This window comes from Phocoena sinus, chromosome X (assembly GCF_008692025.1).
Source record: "Phocoena sinus isolate mPhoSin1 chromosome X, mPhoSin1.pri, whole genome shotgun sequence".
Lineage (NCBI taxonomy): Eukaryota > Metazoa > Chordata > Mammalia > Artiodactyla > Phocoenidae > Phocoena > Phocoena sinus.
Window position 1 is genome coordinate 66,280,559 of NC_045784.1, and position 23,891 is coordinate 66,304,449.

The following is a 23,891-nucleotide window of genomic DNA, read 5'->3' on the forward strand; positions in this document are numbered from 1 at the left end:
ATAGCCTTTTCCTAATTTGAGTGTGCTGGTCTTTTTTGACCTTACTAATATGTCTGAAGTACTGACTCCTAATCTTTTGGGAATGGTCAAACGAAAAGAACAATTATGTTTTGAAACATACACTAGTCTACTCCAGCTGTTTCATCTGAAATCTTAGTCTTCTGTTTGTATAGTGACAGTTGTGTGATGAAAGAGGTTAGACACTCAGTATTTTGAAAACAAGTTAAGGAATAAGATCATTGTTCATTTTAAAGGTTCACACAATTTAAATGAGATGTTTTATGTAAAATAATAAAGAAGCTAATGCTTTCCCCTTTTGTTTTCAATTCAGAGGTGGTAGATTTTAAATAAAAGCAAATGGGTAGGAAAAAACTAAAAAAATTAAAACTTTTAAAAAATTAAATTGATTTGGAAATATATATACTCTGAAGGCAACTAGTTGAGTGTTTGCATAGCTAGAAATTATTAATTTGCTTGACAAAACAGGGGTGTTTTTATAGCCCTGGTGTAATAGACTGGGTGATTTTTGTCTCTTTATATGTTTGAGTTTATCATTGGTCTCACTTATTGAATTATTTCAATTTTGGTAACTTATCTCTTAATTTCTGCACATTCCCTATATATTTTTCTTCTTTATTTCCCCCTAAAGTGGACTGTGTTTCTTAAAAATCTTTTTTCCTCTATCTTTATCGAGGTATAATTGACAAATAGAAATAGTATATATTTGTTGTAAAACGTGATATTTTGATGTACATATACATTGTGATATGATTACTGCAATCAAACTGATGAACATATCCATCACCTTACATAGTTACCATTTTTTGTTGCTGTTGAGGACAATTAACATCTCTTTTAGCAAGTTTTAAGTAAACAATTATTAACTGTAGTCATCATGCGTACGTTAGATTTCCAGAGTTTATTCATCCTGCATAATTGAAACTCTGTACCCTTTAACCAACACTTCCCCATTTCCCCCACTCCTCAGGCCCTGATAACCATCCTTCTAGTCTCTAAGAGTTCAACTTTAGATTCCACATATAAGTGAGATCATGCAGTTTTTGTCTTTCCATGTCTGGCTTATTTCACTTAGCATAATGTCCTCCAGGTTCATTCGTTTATTTTCCTTTCAAAAATTCTTACAGTGAAATAACTAAGGTCTACAAAGAGTATAGGGAACCCTATAACATATTTGTGCATCCACTACTCAGCCTAAGAAATTAAACATTACATACATAGTTGAAGTTTCCATTTATGTTCCAGTTGCATCTTTTCCTCCCTCGCCAAACTCCTGAATTTGGAGTTTATTATTCCCATGCATATTTTTATATTTTATATATATTTTATATTTTTAAATTTTATTTTACTACTACATATGTTTGCATACAAAAAAAACATATGGTATTTTACATTTTTAGAATTTTGTATCCTTCTGAAACTTTTTATTTCCTCAACTATGTTTGTGAGATTTATCCATGTTGCTACCTGTAGCCCTAGTTTGGAGTTTCTCAACCTCTGTTTTGTTGACATTTGGGGCCAGATATTCTTTGCTGTGAGGAGCTTTGTTGTCCATTATAGGATGTTTAGTGATATCCCAGTAGCACTTTCCCCTCCACCCCACACCCCACATTGTGATAACCAAAAATGTCTCCAGACGTTGCCTGATATTCCTTTCATGGTGAAATCTCCCCTCCTCCCAGTAAGAACCACAATTTTATTTATTTTTTAAATTTTTATTTTATTTTTTTATACAGCAGGTTCTTATTAGTTATCTATTTTATATATATTAGTCTATATATGTCAACCCCAATCTCCCAATTCATCCCACCACCATCACCCCCTCCTGCCACTTCCCCCCATGGTGTCCACATGTTTGTTCTCTACATCTCTGTCTCTATTTCTGCCCTGCAAACTAGTTCATCTGTACCATTTTTCTAGGTTCCACATATAGGCGTTAATATACGATATTTGCTTTTCTCTTTCTGACTTAATTCACTCTGTATGACCATCTCTAGATCCATCCACGTCTCTACAAATGACCCAATTTTGTTCCTTTTTATGGCCGAGTAATATTCCATTGTATATATGCACTGCATCTTCTTTATCCATTCGTCTATCGATGGGCATTTAGGTTGCTTCCATGACCTGGTTATTGTAAATAGTGCTGCAATGAACATTGGGGTGTATGTGTCTTTTTGAATTATGGTTTTCTCAGGGTATATGCCCAGTAGTGGGATTGCTGGGTCATATGGTAATTATATTTTTAGTTTTTTAAGGAACCTCCATACTGTTCTCCATAGTGGCTGTGTCAATTTATATTCCCACCAACAGTGCAAGGGGGTTCCCTTTTCTCCACACCCTCTCCAGCATTTGTTGTTTGTAGATTTTCTGATGATGCCCATTCTAACTGGTGTGAGGTGATACCTCATTGTAGGTTTGATTTGCATTTCTCTAATAATTAGTGATGTTGAGCAGCTTTTCATGTGCTTCTTGGCCATCTGTATGTCTCCTTTGGAGAAATGTCTATTTAGGTCTTCTGCCCAGTTTTAGATTGGGTTGTTTGTTTTTTAATATTGAGCTGCATGAGCTGTTTATATATTTTGGAGATTGATCCTTTGTCTGTTGATTCATTTGCAAATATTTTCTCCCATACTGAGGGTTGTCTTTTCGTCTTGTTTATGGTTTCCTTTGCTGTGCAAAAGCTTTGAAGTTTCATTAGGTCCCATTTGTTTATTTTTGTTTTTACTTCCATTACTCTAGGAGGTGGATCCAAAAAGATCTTGCTGCAATTTATGTCAAAGAGTGTTCTTCCTATGTTTTCCTCTAAGAGTTGTATAGTGTCGGATCTTACATTTAGGTCTCTAATCCATTTTGAGTTTATTTTTGTGTATGGTGTTAGGTAGTGTTCTAATTTCATTCTTTTACATGGAGTTGTCCTGTTTTCCCAGCATCACTTATTGAAAAGACTGTCTTTTCTCCATTGTATATCCCTGCCTCCTTTGTCATAGATTAGTTGAGCATAGGTGCGTGGGTTTATCTCTGGGCATTCTATCCTGTTCCATTGATCCATATTTCGGTTTTTGTGCCGGTACCATATTGTCTTGGTTACTGTAGCTTTTGTAGTATCATCTGAAGTCAGGGAATCTGATTCCTCCAGCTCCGTTTTTTTTCTCTCAAGACTGCCTTGGCTATTCGGGGTCTTTTGCGTCTGAATACAAATTTTAAGATTTTTTGTTGTAGTTCTGAAAAAAATGCCACTGGTAATTTGATAGGGATTGCATTGAATCTGTAGATTGCTTTGGGTAGTATAGTCATTTTCACAATATTGATTCTTCCAATCCAAGTACATGGTATATCTCTCCATCTGTTTGTGTCATCTTTGATCTCTTTCATCAGTGTCTTACAGTTTTCTGAGTACAGGTGTTTTACCTCTTTAGGTAGGTTTATTCCTAGGTATTTTATTCTTTTTGTTGCAATGGTGGATGGGATTGTTTCCTTAATTTCTCTTTCTGATCTTTAGTTGCTAGTGTATAGGAATGCAAGAGATTTCTGTGCATTAATTTTGTATCCTGCAACTTTACCAAATTCATTGTTTAGCTCTAATAATTTTCTGATAGCATCTTTAGGATTTTCTATGTATAATATCATGTCATCTGCAAACAGTGACAGTTTTACTTCTTCTTTTCCAATTTATATTCCTTTTATTTCTTTTTCTTCTCTGATTGCCGTGGCTAGGACTTCCAAAACTATGTTGAATAATAGTGGCAAGAGTGGACGACCTTGTTTTGTTCCTAATCTTAGAGGAAATGGTTTCAGTTTTTCACCATTGAGAGTGATGTTTGCTGTGGCTTTGTCATATATGGCCTTTATTATGTTGAGGTAGGTTCCCTCTCTGCCCACTTTCTGGAGAGCTTTTATCATAAATGGGTGTTGAATTTTGTCAAAAGCTTTTTCTGCATCTATTGAGATGATCATATGGTTTTTGTTCTTCAATTTGTTAATATGTTGTATCTCATTGGTTGATTTGCATAGATTGAAGAATCCTTGCATCCGTGGGATAGATCCCACTTGATCATGGGGTATGATCCTTTTAATCTGTTGTTGAATTCTGTTTGCTAGTTTCTTTTGTTGTTGTTGTTTTTTTTTTTGCGGTACGCGGGCCTCTCACTGCTGTGGCCTCTCCCGTTGCGGAGCACAGGCTCCGGATGCGCAGGCTCAGCGGCCATGGCCCATGGTCCCAGCTGCTCCACGGCATGTGGAATCCTCCCAGTCCAGGGCACGAACCTGTGTCCCCTGCATCGGCAGGTAAACCCTCAACCACTGCGCCATCAGGGAAGCCCCTGTTTGCTAGTATTTTGTTGAGGATTTTTTCATCTATATTCATCAGTGATATTGGTCTGTAATTTTCTGTTTTTGTAGTATCTTTGGTTTTGGTATCAGGGTGATGGTGGCCTCATAGAATGAGTTTGGGAAAGTTCCTTCCTCTGCAATTTTTTGGAAGAGTTTGAGAAGGATGGGTGTTAGCTCTTCTCTAAATGTTTGATTGAATTCACCTGTGAAGTCATCTGGTCCTGGACTTCTGTTTGTTGGAAGATTTTTAATCAAAGTTCCAGTTCCATTACTTGTGATCGGTCTGTTCATATTTTCTCTTTCTTCCTGGTTCAGTCTTGGAAGGTTATACCTTTCTGAGAATTTGTCTGTTTCTTCCAGGTTGTCCATTATATTGGCATAGAGTTGCTTGTAGTAGTCTCTTAGGATGCTTTCTATTTCTGCAATTTTTGTTGTAACTTCTCCTGTTTCATTTCTAATTTTATTGATATGAGTCCTCTCCCTCTATTTCTTGATGAGTCTGGCTAAAGGTTTATCAGTTTTGTTTATTTTCTCAAAGAACCATCTTTTAGTTTTATTGATCTTTGCTATTGTTTTGTTTCTATTTTATTTATTTCTGCTCTGATCTTTATGATTTCTTTCCTTCTACTAACTTTGGGTTTTGTTTGTTCTTCTTTCTCTACTTCATTTAGGTGTAAGGTTAGATTGTTTATTTGAGATTTTTCTTGTTTCTTGAGGTAGGCTTCTATTGCTATAAACTTCCCTCTTACAACTGCTTTTGCTGCATCCCATAGGTTTTGAATCGTCGTGATTTCATTGTCATTTGTCTCTGGGTGTTTTTTGATTTCCTCTTTGATTTCTTCAGTGATCTCTTGGTTATTTAGTAACGTATTGTGTAGCCTCCATGTGTTTGTGTTTTTACGTTTTTTCCCTGTAATGGATTTCTAATCTCATAGCATTGTGTTTGGAAAAGATGCTTGATATGATTTCAATTTTCTTAAATTTACTGAGGTCTGATCTGTGACCCAAGATGTGATCAATCCTGGAGAATGTTCTGTGTGCATGTGAGAAGAAACTGTAATCTGTTGTTTTTGGATGGAATGTCCTATAAATATCAATTAAATCTATCTGGTCTAATGTGTCATTTAATGCTTGTGTTTCCTTATTAATTTTCTGTTTGGATGATCTGTCCACTGGTGTAAGTGAGGTGTTAAAGTCCCCCACTATTATTGTGTACTGTTGATTTTATTTTATGGCTGTTATCAGTTGCCTTATGTATTGAGGTGCTCCTATGTTGGGTGCATATATATTTATAATTGTTATATCTTCTTCTTGGATTGATACCTTGATTATTATGTAGTGTCCTTCCTTGTCTCTTGTAACATTCTCTATTTTAAGGTCTAATTTATGTGATATGAGTATTGCTACTCCAGTTTTCTTTTGATTTCCATTTGCATGGAATATCTTTTTCCATCCCCTCACTTTCAGTCTGTATGTGTCCCTGGGTCTGAAGTGCGTCTCTTGTAGACAGCATATATATGGGTCTTGTTTTTGTATCCATTCAATGAGCCTGTGTCTTTTGGCTGGAGCATTTAATCCATTCACGTTTAAGGTAGTTATCAATATGTATGTTCCTATTACCATTTTCTTAATTGTTATGGGTTTGGTTTTGTAAGTCCTTTTCTTTCTTGTGTTTACCACTTAGAGAAGTTCCCTTAGCGTTAGTTGTAGAGGTGGTTTGGTGGTGCTGAATTCTCTTAGCTTTTGCTTGTTTGTAACTCTTTTGATTTCTCCGTCGAATCTGAATGAGATCCTTGCTGGGCAGAGTAATCTTGGTTGTAGGTTCTCCTCTTTCATCACTTTAAATATATCATGCCACTCCCTTCTGGTTTGTGGAGTTTCTGCTGAGAAATCACCTGTTAACCTTATGGGATTCCCTGGTATGTTAGTTGTCGTTTTTCTCTTGTTGCTTTCAATAATTTTTCTTCGTCTTTATTTTTTGTCAATTTGATTACTGTGTGTCTTGGCATGTTTCTCCTTGGGTTTATCCTGCCTGGTACTCTCTGTGCTTCCTGGACTTGGGTGGCTCTTTCCTTTCCCATGTTAGGAAAGTTTTTGCCTATAATCTCTTCAAATATTTTCTTGGGTCCTTTCTCTCTCTCTTCTTCTTCTGGGGCCCCTATAATGCAAATGATGTTTTGTTTAATGTTGTCCAAGAGGTCTCTTAGGCTGTCTTCATTTCTTTTCGTTCTTTTGTCTTTATTCTGTTCTGCGGCAGTGAATTCCACCATTCTATCTTCCAGGTCACTTATCTGTTCTTCTGCCTCAGTTATTCTGCTATTGATTCTTTCTAGTGTAGCTTTCATTTCAGGTATTGTATTGTTCATCTGTTTGTTTGTTCTTCAATTCTTCTAGGTCTTTGTTAAACATTTCTTGCATCTTCTCGATCTTTGCATCGATTCTTTTTCGGAGGTCCTGGATCATCTTCACTATCATTATTCTGAATTCTTTTTCTGGAACGTTGCCTATCTCCACTTCATTTAGTTGTTTTTCTGGGATTTTATCTTGTTCCTTCAACTGGTACATAGCTCTCTACCTTTTCATTTTGTCTGTCTTTCTGTGAATGTGGTCTTGTTCCACAGGCTGCAGGATTGTAGTTCTTGCTTCTGCTGTCTGCCCTCTGGTGGATGAATCTATCTGAGAGGCTTGTGCAAGCTTCCTGTTGGGAGATACTGGTGATAGGTAGAGCTGGGTGTTGCTCTGGTGGGCAGAGCTGGGTAAAACTTTAATCCGTTTGTCTGCTGATGGGTGGGGCTAGGTTCCCTCCCTGTTGGTTGTTTGGCCTGAGGGGACCCAACACTGGAGCCTACCTGGTTCTTTGGTGGGACTAATGTTGGACTCTGGGAGGGCTCACGCCAAGGAGTACTTCCCAGAACTTCTGCTGCTGGTGTCTTTGTCCTCACGGTGAGCCACAACCATCCCCTGCCTCTGCAGGAGACCCTTCAGCACTAGTAGGTAGGTCTGGTTCAGTCTCCTATGGGGTCACTGCTCCTTCCCCTGGGTCCCAATGTGCACACTACTTTGTGTGTGCCCTCCAAGAATGGAGTGTCTGTTTCCCCCAGTCCTGTCAAAGTCCTGCAATCAAATCCCGCTAGCCTTCAAAGTCTGATTGTCTAGGAATTCCTCCTCCCGTTGCCAGAGCCCCAGGTTGGGAAGCCTGACGTGGGGCTCAGAACCTTTACTCCAGTGGGTGGACTTCTGTGGGATGTGTTCTCCAGTTTGTGAGTCACCACCCAGCAGTTATGGGATTTGATTTTATTATGATTGCACCCCTCCTACCTTCTCATTGTGGCTTATCCTTTGTCTTTGCATGTGGGGCATCCTTTTTGGTGAGTTCCAGTGTCTTCCTGTCGATGATTTTTCAGTTAGTTGTGATTCTGGTGCTCTTGCAAGAGGGAGTGAGTGCATGTCCTTCTACTCCACCATCTTGAACCAGTCCTCTGAGAACCACTATTTTAGTTCATTCATTTTAAGTACTGTGTCATGCTCCATGATGTATATATCCCACTTATTTTTTCATTTTCCAGTTGATAGACTTTCAGATTATTTCCAAAGTGTTGGGTTTTTGTTGTTTTGGTTTTGGTTTTTTTTGCAATGGGCATTCTTGTTCATGTGTCCTTGTACACATGTGAGATTTTCTCTAGGGTAATATGCCTAGGAGTGAAAATGTTGAGTTCTAGTATATGCATATCTTGAACTCTTCCAGATATTACCGAACAGGTTCCATAATGGTTGTACTAATTTATGTTCTCACCAGCTGAATATGGGAGATCCTGTTGCTCCACATTCTCATTAACACTTGGTATTGTCATATTTTGAAAGTTCTGTTTACCTGATGGGAGTAAATGATATCATTGTGGTTTTAATTTGCATTTTCTTGATTACTGTAGTGATCAAAAATTATCCATGTAGAGCTGTATCCAAAAAAAGAATTAAATTTTACCATATAATATATTAAGAATCCAGAAACGTTTCTCAAATTATGAGGCCTCATTATTTTAGGATGATTTAAAAATAATGTTTGAGGGCTTCCCTGTGGCACTGGTTGAGAATCTGCCTGCCAATGCAGAGAACGTGGGTTCAATCCCTGGTCCGGGAAGATCCCATGTGCCACGGAGCAACTAAGCCCGAGCACCACAGCTACTGAGCCTGCACTCTAGAGCCCGTGAGCCACAACTGCTGAGCCTGCGTGCTGCAACTACTGAAGCCTGAACGCCTAGAGCCTGTGCTCTGCTACAACAGAAGCCACCGCAATGAGAAGCCTGCACGCTGCAACGAAGAGTAGCCCCCGCTCGCCACCACTAGAGAGAGGCTGCATGCAGCAACAAAGACCCAACACAGCCAAAAATCAATTAATAAAATAAATAAATTTAAAATACTAATAAAAAAATAAAAATAATGTTTGAGCTTCTTTGATCAGCTTTAAGAAGTGGTTTTGTGCAGTCAGACTTCGTATGTGTCATGTTTGTTTGTACTCAACTTACGCAGTTTCTGTTTCCAAATCAGAGATGGTGATCTAGTCATAATACTGTACTTCCTCTTAGAAAATGTTATTACTGATGATGATTACCATCTGTGTTTAGGGAGTGGCTCAAAATACTTTAATAACTGGAAGTTATTTCCCTCAGTGTTGTTGGATGCTCTTTTTCTCAGAGTCACCTCATTGCTAATAGCTGCATGCCAGATTTGTTTCTCTGATATTGTCATCTCCCATAAACATATATTTTTTTCCACACCGTATGAAATTATTTACACTCTTACTTTGTTTTCTTAGTCATTTTGCTAAATGCAGTGGGAGATTACAAAAACTGTTCTTGACTTTGTACCTATCATTGAGACATTTAAGATTCAAAAGATGGTTATACATATATTATAAAATCAATTAGAGTTGTGTGTGTTATATTTTATATAGAAAAAAATATATATATAAATAATATATGTAAAATAGAGGAGTATGAGGGGAATGGAATTCCTCTGAGGTTTTGAGTGTAAGGTCCAATTTAAGTATAGTTTTGAAGAAAAAGTACAGGCAAATTATGAGGGCAGAAGAAATACATATTATTCATAGTTGATTTGACATGCTTAAATTAGGATGTAGTGGGAAAAGTAGCTGTATTAATGTAATTTTCATTCATGCTCAGAATTTCTTTCCTCCCTAATACATATTTCCAGGGTGAATTATCCACTCACTTTAAAAGTGCCTTTCAGGGGCTTCCCTGGTGGCGCAGTGGTTGAGAGTCCGTCTGCCGATGCAGGGGACACAGGTTCGTGCCCCAGTCCGGGAGGATCCCACATACTGCGGAGCGGCTAGGCCCGTGAGCCATGGCCGCTGGGCCTGCGCGCTCAGAGCTTGTGCTCCGCAATGGGAGAGGCCACAACAGTAAGAGGCCCGCATACAGCCAAAAAAAAAGTGCCTTTCTGCTTAACTAGTCTTTTTCAGTTCCTCAGTAAGCCTGAGAGATGCTCCAATACTTTGGTCTGGAGCATACCCGATAATAAAACTGTATTTCAGTTTTACATTCCTAACTAACCAGGTAAACTAGCCTTCATCTGTTGAGTGTATTGTATTCCAAAAGTTTGTTACCAATTCTGTTTTTTGAACTTGACAGTTTCTTATAAAACAATTTAGTCAATTTTGGTAATGTACCTGAGTCAACCCTCAAAAGCCCCATTTTGACCCATAACATATTTGAGCCATATAGGTACTAAGTCTGAATGTTCTGACCTTGAGGCAGGCAGCCATGTGCTACAAGAGGAAAGAGGAAGCAACTCCTTTTTTAGGCACAGGGCTAACAGTAGACAAAATATTGATAGGATCTGTTTGTTTTAGACATTATCACCTTCCCTTTTCATACTCATTACTGCTTCCCAGTGACCCTCTCCCTAGTTGGAGCCCCTAATGCCTTCATGCTTGCCTTAAGTACCCTGCCTTGGACTTTTCACCTAGGCCCGTGAGTTCTTACATCCCAAGGATCCTTTGCTCACAATTACCTGCCTTTCCTGTCCCATTTGGGCTTCTGTTCTATTGTAGTAACTGATCATACCTAGATATTAGGAGGTGTAATGCCAGCTATCAGCCCCTTAACCTATCAAAGAGGAGTTTGTATTTTAAAAAGAGGATACAACGTCTATTAAGACAACTGACCTAGATTCTTCAAAAAGTTACTTGGGGGAAAAGAGATAAAGGAGAGAGGCTGTTTTAGATTAAATGAGACAAAGGAGACACAACCAAATGCAGAGTGTGAACCTTGTCTGGATCCTGGTTTGGAAAAAAATAAAAGCTGTAAGGGATATTCTTAGGACATTTAGGACAATTTAAATAGAGAATTTATATTAAAGGATGTACAATGATTAATTTTCTTAGCTGTGATCATAGTATTGTGGTTTTATAGGAGTCCTTATTGTTTGGATATGCGTGCTGAAGTATTATGATCTCTAAAACTTAAAAATAGTTTAGGAAAAATAGAGCAAGTATAGCAAAATGTTAACAATTGTTGAATTCATGCAGAGGGTATACAGATAGATGTTCATTGTATTATTCACCTTTTATGTGTGGTTGAAAATTTTCATAGTAAAGATTTGGAAAACAGGGAAGCTGTTTATTAGTATAATATTCTTTAGATTGTAAAATTTCATGCAATGGAGAATTCAGGCAATATGGAGAACTTCATTTTTTACTACTTCTTCCCTATTCCACTTATCATTCATTCAAAGATTCACATATTGTCCTATTGACAGCAGCTGCTCTGGCTAGAGGAAGGAAGAGTTTCTCAGGGCAACAACAGCTTATTTTTACATATAGATTGTAAGTCATAGATTACCAGAATGTGAAAATCTTTGGCAGTGTGGTTCATTAGAATCATTATTTTTTTTGACTTTGAATAAAGGCTGTTTCAAGTCATTAAAATCAAAAGTTAGACAAAATGTATTCTTTTATATTGAATATATATTGTAAGTCTTTCTATGTAAAAATAGACAGTAATTTAATAGTAATTTCATAAGAAGAATCAGTGGACATAACTGAATTGTTAAGTGTTGCATTTGGAATAACTTTAGCTCTAACTTTAAAAGTAAATAACAAAAATAGACTAATAATTATGAGTCTATTTCAGATCAAATCACACTATAAGTTACAGTTGTTCCATAATTAATGCCATTTGAAGTTAAGACTGAGACTGATGCACCTAGGGATGAATTTTTCTTTCAACTTTTCTAAGATTTTTACATTTTAAAAATGGATATGGAAAACAGTATGGAGGTTCTTGAAAAAAAATTAAAAAACAGAACTATCATGTGATCCAGCAATTCCACTTCTGGGTATTTATCCAAGGGAAATGAAATCACTATCGCAAAGATATTTGCACCCCTGTATTCATTGAAGCATTATTTACAATAGCCAAGACATGGAAATAACCAATGTCCATTGATAGATGAATAGATAAAGAAAGTGTGATATACATATACACATTCTTCAGCCGTAAAAATGAAGGAAATCCTGCCACTTGTGACAATATGGATGGACCTTGAGGGCATTATGCTAAGTGAAATAAGTCAGACAGAGACAGACAAATACTGTATGAGTTCACTTATACGTGGAATCTGAAAAAACCTGAACTCATAGACACAGAGAACAGATTGATGGGTTGGTTACCAGAGGTGGGGGGTAGGGAGTGGGCAAAATGGATGAAGGTCGTTAAAAAGTATAAACTTCCAGTTATAAGGTAAATAATTCCTGAGGATATAATGTACAGCATGGTGACTATAATTAACAATATTGTATATTTGAAGGCTGCTAAGAGAGTAGATCTTAAAAGTTCTCATCACAGGAAAAAAAAATGTAACTATGTATAGTGATGGATGTTAACTAAACTTATGGTGGTAATTTTGCAATATATACATATATCAAATCATTATATTGTATACCTAAAACTAATACAATATTATATGTCAATTATATCTCAATAAAATGGCAGTTTCATGTGATTCAAACTAATTATCAGTGAAAAAAACAAAGATTCCTGCCTTCATGGAATTTTCATTTTAGTGGGAAGTGTATTGCAGTGTAACAAATTATTCCAAAATTTAGTGGCTTAAAGCAACCAACAATTATTATCTCACAGTTTCTGTGGGTCATGAATTTGGGAGTGGTTTAGCTGGGTGGTTCTGGCTCAAGGTCTGTCGTGAGGTTGTAAGTCTATATGTTAGCTGAGGCTACAGGCATCTAAAGACAACTGATTCTGAAGGATCAGCTTTCAAGGCAGTTAACTCACCTGGTAGGAGGTCTTATGTCTTTGCTGGTTATTGACAGGAGGCCTCAATTTCTCACCATGTGAACCTCTCCAAAAGGCTGCTTGAGTATCCTCATGCCATGGCGGGTAGCTTCCCCTAGATGGGGTGATTCAAGAGAGAGGACAAGGAGGAAGCCACAGTGACTTGTTTCCCCTCCTGCAGTGCCTTTTATGGCCAATCTTGGAAGTCACACTTTGTCACTTCCACTATTGACTTGGAAGCAAGTCACTGAGTCCAGGCCACACTCAAAGAGAAAGGAGTTAAATTCCACCTCTTGAAGGAAAGGAGTAGCAAAGAATTTGTGAACATATTTTAAAACCACCACAGGAAGACAGGTAATATGCAATAAACATAGTAAGTAAATTATGGAGTTTATTAGAAGGTTATAAGTTCTATGAAAATAAGAAAAAATAGAGCAAAGGTAATGGGAATCAGAGTATCTGTGTGTGGAAGGGGTGTGGGATGCAATTTTCAACAGGGTGGTCATTGAAAGACTCATTAGTAAGGTTAGATTTGAGTAGACTTGAAAGAGATGAGGAAGTTAGCTAAGCAAATATCTAAGAGAAGAAAGTCCTAAATCAAGGGAATAGCTAACCCAAAGGCCCTGTGGTGGGGGTAAAATGAGGTGAGAGAAAAGAATGTTAGCCATATTTTATTAGTAGGGTATTTTCAGCTGGGGAGGTGGGAAAGTTGAGGAAGGATAATTTATTTTTTTTTAACTTAAAGTTTTTTGTTGTTTTTCGGTTTTTAAGTTTTTATTTTATATTGGAGCATAGTTGATTAACAATGTTGTATTAGTTTCAGGTCTACAGCTAAGTGATTGAGTTATACATATACATGTGTATATTCTTTTTCAAACTGTTTTCCCATTTAGGTTATTACAGTGTTTTGAGCAGAGTTCCCTGTGCTATACAGTAGGTACTTCTTGGTTATCTTTTTTTTTTTTTTTTTTTTTTTTTTTTGCGGTATGCAGGCCTCTCACTGTTGTGGCCTCTCCCGTTGCAGAGCACAGGCCCCAGACGCGCAGGCTCAGTGGCCATGGCTCACAGGCCTAGCCGCTCCGCGGCATGTGGGATCTTCCCAGACCAGGGCACAAACCTGTGTCCCTTGCATCGGCAGGTGGACTCTCAACCACTGCATCACCAGGGAAGCCCAGTTATCTATTTTAAATATAGTATTGTGTACATGTCAGCCCCAAACTTCCAATCTATCCCCCCCACCCTTCCCTCCTGGTAACCATAAGTTCGTTCTCTAAGTCTGTGAGTCTATTTCTGTTTTGTAAATAAGTTCATTTGTATCTTTTTTTTTAGATTCTGCATATAAGCAATATCATGTGATATTTATCTTTCTCTGTTTGACTTCACTTAGTATGATAATCTCTAGGTCTATCCATGTTGCTGCAAATGGCATTATTTCATTCTTTTTTATGGCTGAGTAGTATTCCATTGTATATATGTACTACATCTTCTTTATCCATTCCTCTGTTGATGGACATTTAAGTTGTTTCCATGTCTTGGCTATTGTAAACAGCACTGCAGTGAACATTGGAGTGCATGTCAGAGGAAGGATTATTTCCATGGCTGAAATTAACAAGTTCATTGTTTCTAATAGGAATATAAAGAAGAAATCAAAATGGATCCAAGTATGAGTGTGAATTCTGTCACCATCTCTGTTGAGGGGATGACATGTAGTTCCTGTGTTTGGACCATTGAACAGTGCATTGGAAAACTGAACGGTGTACATCACATTAAAGTAAGTTACTCCTTGGAAATCAGTGAAGTCAAATGCTGTTGACTGGAATTCTTCTGGGAAATTACTTCTAACACTGAGACAGATGCAGACACACTGACACGTACGACATAAAGACTATCACACTTTTAACCTTGAAGCTGAATAAGTTTTCTTCAGCCCATTAACTTATTTTTTTGTTAAAAAATAAATAATACATTTTTAAAATTTAAAAACATCTGAAGATGGAATCTGGATGTTATGTTTGTATATTTATCAATATATATTTTATAAGTATATAGATGCTGATATAATTTTTATTACTCTTAATCTCATGTTGATCTAAAATATATGTTCTCAGAGAAAGGATTGTGAGGTTTCTTTCTCTTTTATAGCATGACAGTTACTATGTTTAGTAATAATGTAGTCTTCTCTAAGAGCATGAATACAAAGTGTAACTAATTTTCTAACCATTTTCACTTCAATGTTATTTAATCAATAAATCATTTTATTTAAAAGAATACGTTACAATTAATTACATTAAGTGACATTACCAAACAGTTTTAGAGTGGTTAGCTCTAGAACAAGGAATGAAAGAAACACTTAACCATTATGTGTCTGTGTATTTTCTCTTCACATTTCTTAAATCACAAATAAAAAATAACAAGATACTGCAGTGAAAATACAATTAGTTTCTTGCAAATAAATTAAAAGTGTGTATGGTCTGGGGAAAACTGAAGCCCAGCTCACCGGCTTACAAAGGGGGTGTGATATAAAACTGGTGCCTCCACCCATATCACTCCCCTCTTCGATTCTGTTCTTCCCCAGAGCCATAAGCTTCCCACACACCCTAGATTACTGCTGAGGAGTGAGCTGACACCATCCTGTTTGAGTGAGGCCTGGCATGATGCGCTCAGGTTTAGGGCAAGGGGAAGGCCGTAGGTGAAACTGGAAGATGGGGAACTAAAGACGTGCACCCACTGCCTCTGCTCTCTGAGTATTCAACCACATCACCCTCCCTCCAAAAGGAAGCTAATGTGACACAGTGACTCTGGAAGGAACCTAGCGGTACGTTGGAGTGCAACAGACCAAATGGTTTCTACAGCTGAATCAATCCAGCCAGAGAACATGAAGGAGAGAAGGGAGGGCACAATTGTCCCTCTAGGTCTGGAGACTTTGGGTCACCCAGGATGCAGTCCCCTTTAAGAAAACTGCCTTCCAGAGCCAGGCCCCTAAGTTGGCAAATTCTGAAATGAAAGAGAGAGGTATCACCTGTTAGAGCCCTATGCTGCTGCTCCAAGCATTGGGTTTGCAGATATAAGAGGGGATAACCCGAAGCTAATGGCCTGGGTAACTAAAGAATGAAACTAGATGGGCTAGGCACGGGCATGCTGAACATTTATCTAATTCCTCCCTGAGAGCTGTCCAGGCCTAGGAGCTGCCCTGAGCACTCGTCTTTGCTGGGCTTAGACTTAGGGCAAGGGGAGGGCAGAAAAATGGAGATTAAAATAAAAATATAAAGAGCAGAAAACCCGAAGCATGGCCCAAGGGAACCTTTCTGCGGGGATAGGTTTCTCAGGGCCTGCATTTTCTCCTGATCCATAAAAACTCTGAGCTTTTATCAAAGAGGATAGAAACTCTCTGTTGGGGAGGGAGGACAACAGGAGATCAGGGAGATCCTGCTGGCTTTCCTGGGGCAAAGCAGGGGGAAAGGGAGCCTCTCCATTTCCCAGAGACAAACTGCCAAAAAAGACTGTGTAGAAGCCTCCCTGGGCAGAGCCCAGGACTGAGAAAGGAGGTAGGGATTTGAGTTCACTTCAGTTTTTAATTGCAAAAATAAAATTGACTTTTGTTAGACTATCTTAACACATTCCTGCTATAATTCGTCTCAGAATCCTACTTAGTGGAAAAGAGTGGTTTATTTGTATATTCTAATTTTTCTGCAATGAACATGAATTGTTAATATAATTGTTATAAATAAATAAGAAAACCTAAACTTTGTTTAGCGCCTTCTAAACACAAAAGCCAAAAGTACCAAAGTCAACACAAAACTACCCCAAAGGGAACAAAATGATACTGTGCCCCCTCATATCCTGTAAAAAATGTATTTGAATGTGTCCTGTGCTCATTTTTTTGACATAGACATAGTATGTTAAAGCTGCAAGGGATCTTAGATATGACTTAAGTCGTCTAGCCCCCTCATTTTACAGATCAACAGATTGAAGCCCAGATAAGGAAGTGACCTGTGCTAAGTTACACAGCTACCTAATACCAAACAAAACTAGAACTCAAGTTCCATGATTCCTGGGCCAGTATGTTTCGTGGTCATACAGTGTCTACAGATGCAGTTTAATTTGTATATGGTTCTCAAACTTGTGATCTCCAATTTATTCTTTCACATAACTTCTAAAAATAAAGGAACCTGGTATTTTCATCATAAAGGTGCTTCCTACCACCAAATTGCTGTTTTAGCTCTGTATCACTAGTCTCTATAAATTCTCCTCAGAATAGTTCTAGTATTTTTAGTATGAGACACCTTGAATTATATTTTATTTGTCATTACCTTTTTAATGTTTTTATTTCCATGTTTGTAAAAATGTCTTTGATTTTAAAGCCTTTGGGGTTAAAAAAATGTTTTGATTAAGTCCAGCTTTCTCAGCCTCAGCACTATTGACATTTTGGGCTGGATAATTCTTTGTTTTGGGGGGCTGTTCTGTGCTTTCTATGATGTTTAGCAGCATCCCTGGCCTCTACCCACCAGATGCCAGTAGCCTCTCCTCCCACTTGTGACAACCAAAAATGTCTCCAGACATTGCCAGTGTCTCCTAGGGGCGAAATTGCCCTCAGTTGAGGATCACTTCTGTAGTCCCTTCTCAGAGAACCTACTGTACACCCTTTGTCTGTTCAGTTAATATTTGATGATGGTGAATTGATATATCAAACAGGCTCATGTGCCCCTTTCTCTTCATATTAGCTTCTTATGGTTCTTTTTTTGCCAGTTAGAGGTATAGTGAACAGTGATTCTCAAACCATACCATGAGAATCACCTGGAGGGCTTGTAAAACATAAATTGCTGGTTCCATGCCCAGAGTTTCTGTTTTAGTAAATCTGCTTTTAGCAGTTTTGCTTTTTAAAAACTGCCATGTAAATGGAATCATACATTATATAGCCTTTTGAGTCTGGCTTCTTTCACTTAGCATTATGCATTTGAGATTTGTCCATGTTCTTGCATGTATCACTGGTTCTTTCCTTTTCATTGCTGAGGAGTATTCCGTTGTGTGGATGTACCAAAGTTTGTTTACCCATTCACCTTTTGAGAGACATTGGATTGTTTATACTTTCTTTTGTGATTATGAAAAGCAGTGCTCTGAATGTTCACATCCAAGTCTTTGTGTGGACATAAGTTTTAATTTCTCTTGGGCAAATTACCAGGATTTGATTTGTTCCATCATATGATAAGTGTATGTTTAACTTTTTGAGACACTGACAATTGATTTACCACAGTGGCTATACTATTTTATCTTCCCACCAGCAATGTTTGAGGATTCCACTTTTCTCACATTCTCTCCAACACTTTGTATTAACAGTCTTTTTAGTTATAGACATTCTAGTGAGTATGTAGTGGTATCTCACTAATTCACATTCCCTTAATAGCTAATGATATTGAGCATCTTTTCATGTGTTCATTAGGCATTTGTATACCTTTATTGGTAAAGTGTCTGTCAAACCTTTTGTGAAATTTTTAGCTTGGTGTTTCGTTTTCTTATTATTCAATTTTGATTGTTTTCTATGTATTCTGAATTGTCTTCTCTTAGATATGTGTTTTGCAAATAATTTTTCCAGTCTGTGGCTTGTCTTTTTAATCTCTTAAAAGTATCTTTCCCAGGGCTTCCCTGGTGGCGCAGTGGTTGAGAGTCCGCCTACTGGTGCAGGGGACATGGGTTCATGCCCTGGTCCGGGAGGATCCCACGTGCCGCGGAGCGGCTGGGCCCGTGAGCCGTGGCCGCTGAGCCTGCACGTTCTGAGCCTGTGCTCTGCAACGGGAGAGGCCACAACAGTGAGAGGCCCGTGTACCTCAAAAAAAAAAAAAAAAGTATCTTTCCCAGAGCAGCAGTTTTTACTTTTGATGAATTCCACTTTACCTACTTTTTTTCCTTTATGGAGCATGCTTTTGGTGTCATATCTAAGAAATCTTGGCCTCACCCAGGATCACAAAGATTTTTCTCCTATGTCTTCTAAAAGTTCTTTCATTTTAGGTTTTGCATTTAGATCTATTATCCATTTTGAATTAATGTGAATACATTATGAGGTATGGGTTGAGGTTAATTTTTTTTAATATGGATGTCCAGTTTTCCAGGCAGCTCTATTTGTTGAAAAGTTTATTCTTTCTCCATTGAATTGCCTTTGCACCTTTGTTGAAAATCAATTTGCCATGTATTTATGGGTATATTTCTGTATGCTCTGTTCTATTCCATTGATCTGTATGTCTGTCCTTTGGCCAATAAATACCACAGAGTCTTGATTATTGTAGCTTTATAATAAATCTTTTCTTTATTTTGGAGCAGAGAAAGATTTATTGCAGGGCCAAGCAAGGAGAATGGGTGGCTCATGATTGAAAAACCTCCTTAAGTTCCTAATGGTTTTCAGGGGGAAGTTTTTAATAGGAAAAAATTGGGGTGAGGGCTGCAGGGTGTGTGACTTTCTTCTGATTGGTGGGTGGTGAGGTAACAGGATGGTGCTCCAGGAATCTCGTATTCAGCCTGAAGTTAGCATCCTCCACCTGGGTGGAGGCCTTAGTTCCTGGTCTCAGGACTTAATGAAGCTCAGGTTCTTTACGTCTTGTCACAGAAAGATTTCAGTGAGAGATAAAGTGATAGGTAAGAAATGGATTTACTTAGAGAGATACACATTCCACAGACAGAATGTGGTCTGTCTCAAAAGGTGAGAGCAGCCTATGATAAATCTTAAAATCAGGTAGTGTAATTTCTCAACTTTGTTCTTTTTCAAAATTGTTTTGGCTGTTCTATTTTCTTTCCGTTTACATATACATTTTAGAATCAGTATATAGGTTTCTACAAAAATATTTGCTGAGATTTTGATTGCGATTGTGTTGATTCTGTAGATCCATTTGGATAGAATTAACATCTTAATATTGTGTATTCAACCCTGTGCACATGCTATATCTCTCTATTTAGGTATTCCTTGATTTCTTTTATCAGGGATCTATAATTTTCAGTCTTCATATTCTGCATATATTTTGTTAGGCTTATATTCAAGTATTTTCTGTTTTTAGATGATGTTTAAATGGTACTTTGTTTTTTTTTTTTTTTTTTTTGCGGTACGCGGGCCTCTCACCGTTGTGGCCTCTCCCATTGTGGAGCACAGGCTCCAGACATGCAGGCTCAGTGGCCATGGCTAACGGGCCTAGCCGCTCTGCGGCATGTGGGATCTTCCCGGACCGGGGCATGAACCCGTGTCCCCTGCATCGGCAGGCGGACTCTCAACCACTGCGCCACCAGGGAAGCCCCGGTACTTTTTTTTTTAATTTAAATTTCAGTTGTTCATTACAAACATACAGAAATGCAGTTGGTTTTTGTATGTTGACTTTGTGTCCTGAACTTTGCTAAACTGACATTAAGTCTATTAGCTCTTTTTGTAGATTCTTTGGGATTTTCTACATAAGCAGTTATGTCATCAGGGCATAAAAATAGTTTTATTTCTTGCTTTCTAGTCTGTATGTCTTTTATTTCTTTTCTGTCTAGAACCTCCATTACAATTTGGAATAGGAGTGGTAACAGTGAACATCTACGTCTTGTTACTGATCGTAGGGGGAAAACATTCAGTCCTTCACCATTAAGTATTGTGTTAGTAGAGGGTTTTTGTAGATGCCCTGTATCAGGTTAAGGAAATTCCTTTCTCTTCCTGGTTTTCTGAGAGCTTTTATTTGTAATCATGAATAGATGTTGCATTTTTTCAAGTGCTTTTTCTGCATCTCGATATGATATTATTTTTCTTCTTTAAGGCTGTTAATATGGTGAATTACATTGATTGATTTTCAAATGTTATACTAGCCATGCATTCCCAGGATAAGCCCCACTTGGTCAAAGAATACTTTTAATGAAAAATTTCAAACATACACAAAAGTGAAGACCTAGTACAAGGAACCTCCCTGTACCTGTCACCCTTGCTACTTATTTTCATGATATCCTTGCTACTTATTTTCATGATATTCTCATCATTTGAATTTGATAATGTATTTTGCTGATGCTTTTAAGAGTTTATCTGGACCTTCCTACCTGTTGTACTATTTGACTAGTGGATTGGAATTTCCTAGTATATCTCCATGCCGTTTCCAAGCCTTTTTGCTGCCCCCTGCCCATCGTTTTCCTTGTCACTCTTCAGGATTCTCAGCACTGTTTGGAGCACAGAACTCTTTCCCATGCTTCATTCAGTTTGGTTCCCCACCTGTTCTCTCCTATTTCTCTGCAACTTGTATCTAAGGGCCCAAAGAAATTAACAATATCTCCTTGCCAAATGATTGGGGATTTCTACTATAATGATGGTAATATATGAATGGTTTTTCTTAAATATTTTACTGTGAATTGCTGACTCTTCAGCATGTTTATTTTCACTGCCAGGGCTTAATAAGTTAATGTGTAATTTTAACTGGCTTGTGTCTTCATTTGTATAATGTACTTATTATTTTAATATATTTAAGTTTTCAGCATCATTAAAACAACTTTATATTGGCAGTGGTTCTATAATATTTACCAGAAGTTTTCTATAAATTTGCTTTTATACAATATTCATTATAGTGATGATGGAAAGTTAATGCAACTTTGGAATTTGATCAGCTTGCATCAGTCCTAAAATGCTTTTCTTTTGACTAGTTCATATCCACATGTAAAAGATAAATTTTAGACACACTGCCCAGAGTAGATGTTAATATTCTAAAGGGAGCTTTGTCTAACTGGACATCAGATTTAGTGCAGGATTTTAAATTAGGAATCTGATGGATTCTTTCTAATAATCAGAAACTCATTATATATTTTAAGTGCATGAATCATTAAATTTGAACCAGAATATTTTTTTTACTTTTTATTTTATATTGGAGTATAGTTGATTAACAATGTTGTGTTAGTTTCAGATGTATAGCAAAGTGATTCAGTTATACATATACATGTATCTATTCTTTTTCAAATTCTTTAGGTTTTACATAATATTAAGCAGAGTTCCCTGGGCTATACAGTAGGTCCTTGTGGGTTACTCATTTAAAATATAGCAGTGTGTACATGTCAGTCCCAAACTCCCTAACTATCCATCCTCCCCACCCTTACCCCCAGTAACCATAAGTTCCATTCTCTCAGTCTGTAAGTCTGTTTCTGTTTTGTCAATAAGTTCATTTTTATCATTCTTTTTTAGAATCCACAGACAAGTGATATTATACAATGTTTCTCTTTCTCTGTCTGACTTACTTTACTCAGTATGACAATCTCTAGGTCCATCCATGTTGCTGCAAATGGCACTATTTCATTCTTTTTAATAGCTGAGTAATATTCCATTGTATATATGTACCATATCTTCTTTTTCCATTCCTCTGTCAATGGACGTTTAGGTTGCTTCCATGTCTTGTCCATCGTAAACAGTGCTACAATGAACATTGGGGAGCATGTATCCTTTCAGACCATGTTTTTCTCCAGATATATGCCCAGGAGTGGGATTGCTGGATCATATGGTAGCTCTATTTTTAGTTTTTCTAAAGAACCTCCATACTGTTCTCCATAGTGGCTGTACCAATTTACATTCCCACCAACAGTATAGGAGGGTTCCCTTCTCTTCACACCCTCTCCAGCATTTACTGTTTGTTGATTTTTTGATGATAGCCATTCTGACTGGTGTAAGGTGGTATTTCATTGTAGTTTTGATTTGCATTTCTCTAATAATTAGCGATATTGAATATCTTTTCATGTGCCTCTTGGCCATCTTGTATGTCGTCTTTGGAGAGATATCTGTTTAGGTCTCCTGCCCATTTTTTGATTGGATTGCATTTCTGTACACTAACAATGAAAGATCCAAAAGAGAAATTCAAGAAACAATCCCATTTGCCATCTCATCAAAGAGAATAAAATACCTAGGAATAAACCTACCTAAGGAGACAAAACACCTGTACTCTTAAAACTACAAGACACTGATGAAAGAAATTGAAGATAACACAAACAGATGGAAAGATATATCATGTTCTTGGATTGGAAGAATCAATATTGTCAAAATGGCTATACTGTCCAGAGCAATCTACAGATTCATTGAAATCCCTATCAAATTACCAATGGCATTTTTCACAGAACTAGAACAAAAAATCTTAAAATTTGTATGGAGACACAAAAGGCCCCAAATAGCCAAAGCAATCTTGAGAAAGAAAAACGGAGCCAGAGGAATCAGGCTCCCTGACTTCAGACTATACTACAAGGCCACAGTCATCAAAACAACATGGTACTGGCACAAAAATAGAAATATAGATCAAAGGAACAGGGTAGAAAGCCCAGAAATAAACCCACACACTTATGGTCAATTAATCTATGACAAAGGAGGCAAGACCATACAATGGAGGAAAGACAGTCTCTTCAATAAATGGTGCTGGCAAAACTGGACAGCTACATGTAAAAAAAAAGAAATTAGAGCATTCTTTAACACCATGCACAAAAATAAACTCAAGATGGATATAGACCTAAGTATGAGACCAGACACTATAAAACTCTTAGAGGAAAACATAGGCCAAACCCTCTCTGACATAAATAACAGCAATATCTTTTTTGATCTCTCTCCAAGAGTAATGGAAATAAAAACAGAAATAAACAAATGGGACCTAATTAAACTCAAAAGCTTTTTCACAGCAAAGGAAACCATAAACAAAACAAAAAGCCCACAGAATGGGAGAAAATATTTGCAAATGATGTGACCAACAAGGGATTAATTTCCAGAATTTACAAACAGCTCATACGGCTTAATTTCATGGAACCAGAATATTTTGTGTATCTCCAGATCAAATACTTTTGATCTGTCTTTTAATATTAATCTAAACATTAATCTTTTACCTGTTTATTCTTCAGAGATTTCAAAATGGGTTTTAGCTTTTCTGTGAAGTACAGGATTCATGCTTTCTTGTCCTTACAGTATTCTTTTTTATTTTTCTTGGCTGTGCCGCGCGGCATGTGGGATCTTAGTTCCCCGACCAGGGATCGAACCCGTGCCCCCTGCCTTGGAAGTGTGGAGTCTTAACCACTGGACCCCCAGGGAAGTCCCCTCCTTATGGTATTCTCGTCTGTGATTCAGACGTCTCATGAGATCTTGAGCAGATTGGCTTCAGTTTGTCTTGTTTTTATTACAAAAAGTTGGCTAATTGGCGCATAGTGATTCTTACCACATGTGACGTGTGGTGCCAATATGTGGGCAGTTCTTTTCTATATCTGAAACTCTTGGTGATTTTT

The 23,891-nt window shown here is 37.5% G+C and overlaps 1 protein-coding gene across 2 annotated transcripts in view; it reads left to right on the forward strand.

The window, feature by feature from the left end:
• ATP7A (ATPase copper transporting alpha) overlaps positions 1–23,891 on the forward strand; it is a 145,596-nt gene that overhangs the window by 48,154 nt on the left and 73,551 nt on the right. The window contains exon 2 of one of the 2 annotated variants that reach the window (XM_032619702.1): positions 14,290–14,430. The exons of the other annotated variant lie outside the window; for it this stretch is intronic. Within the exon in view, the coding sequence (XP_032475593.1) occupies positions 14,311–14,430 (120 nt within the window). The 5' untranslated portion in view covers positions 14,290–14,310. The remainder of the gene's footprint in view (positions 1–14,289; positions 14,431–23,891) is intronic. 2 annotated transcript variants of the gene reach the window in all.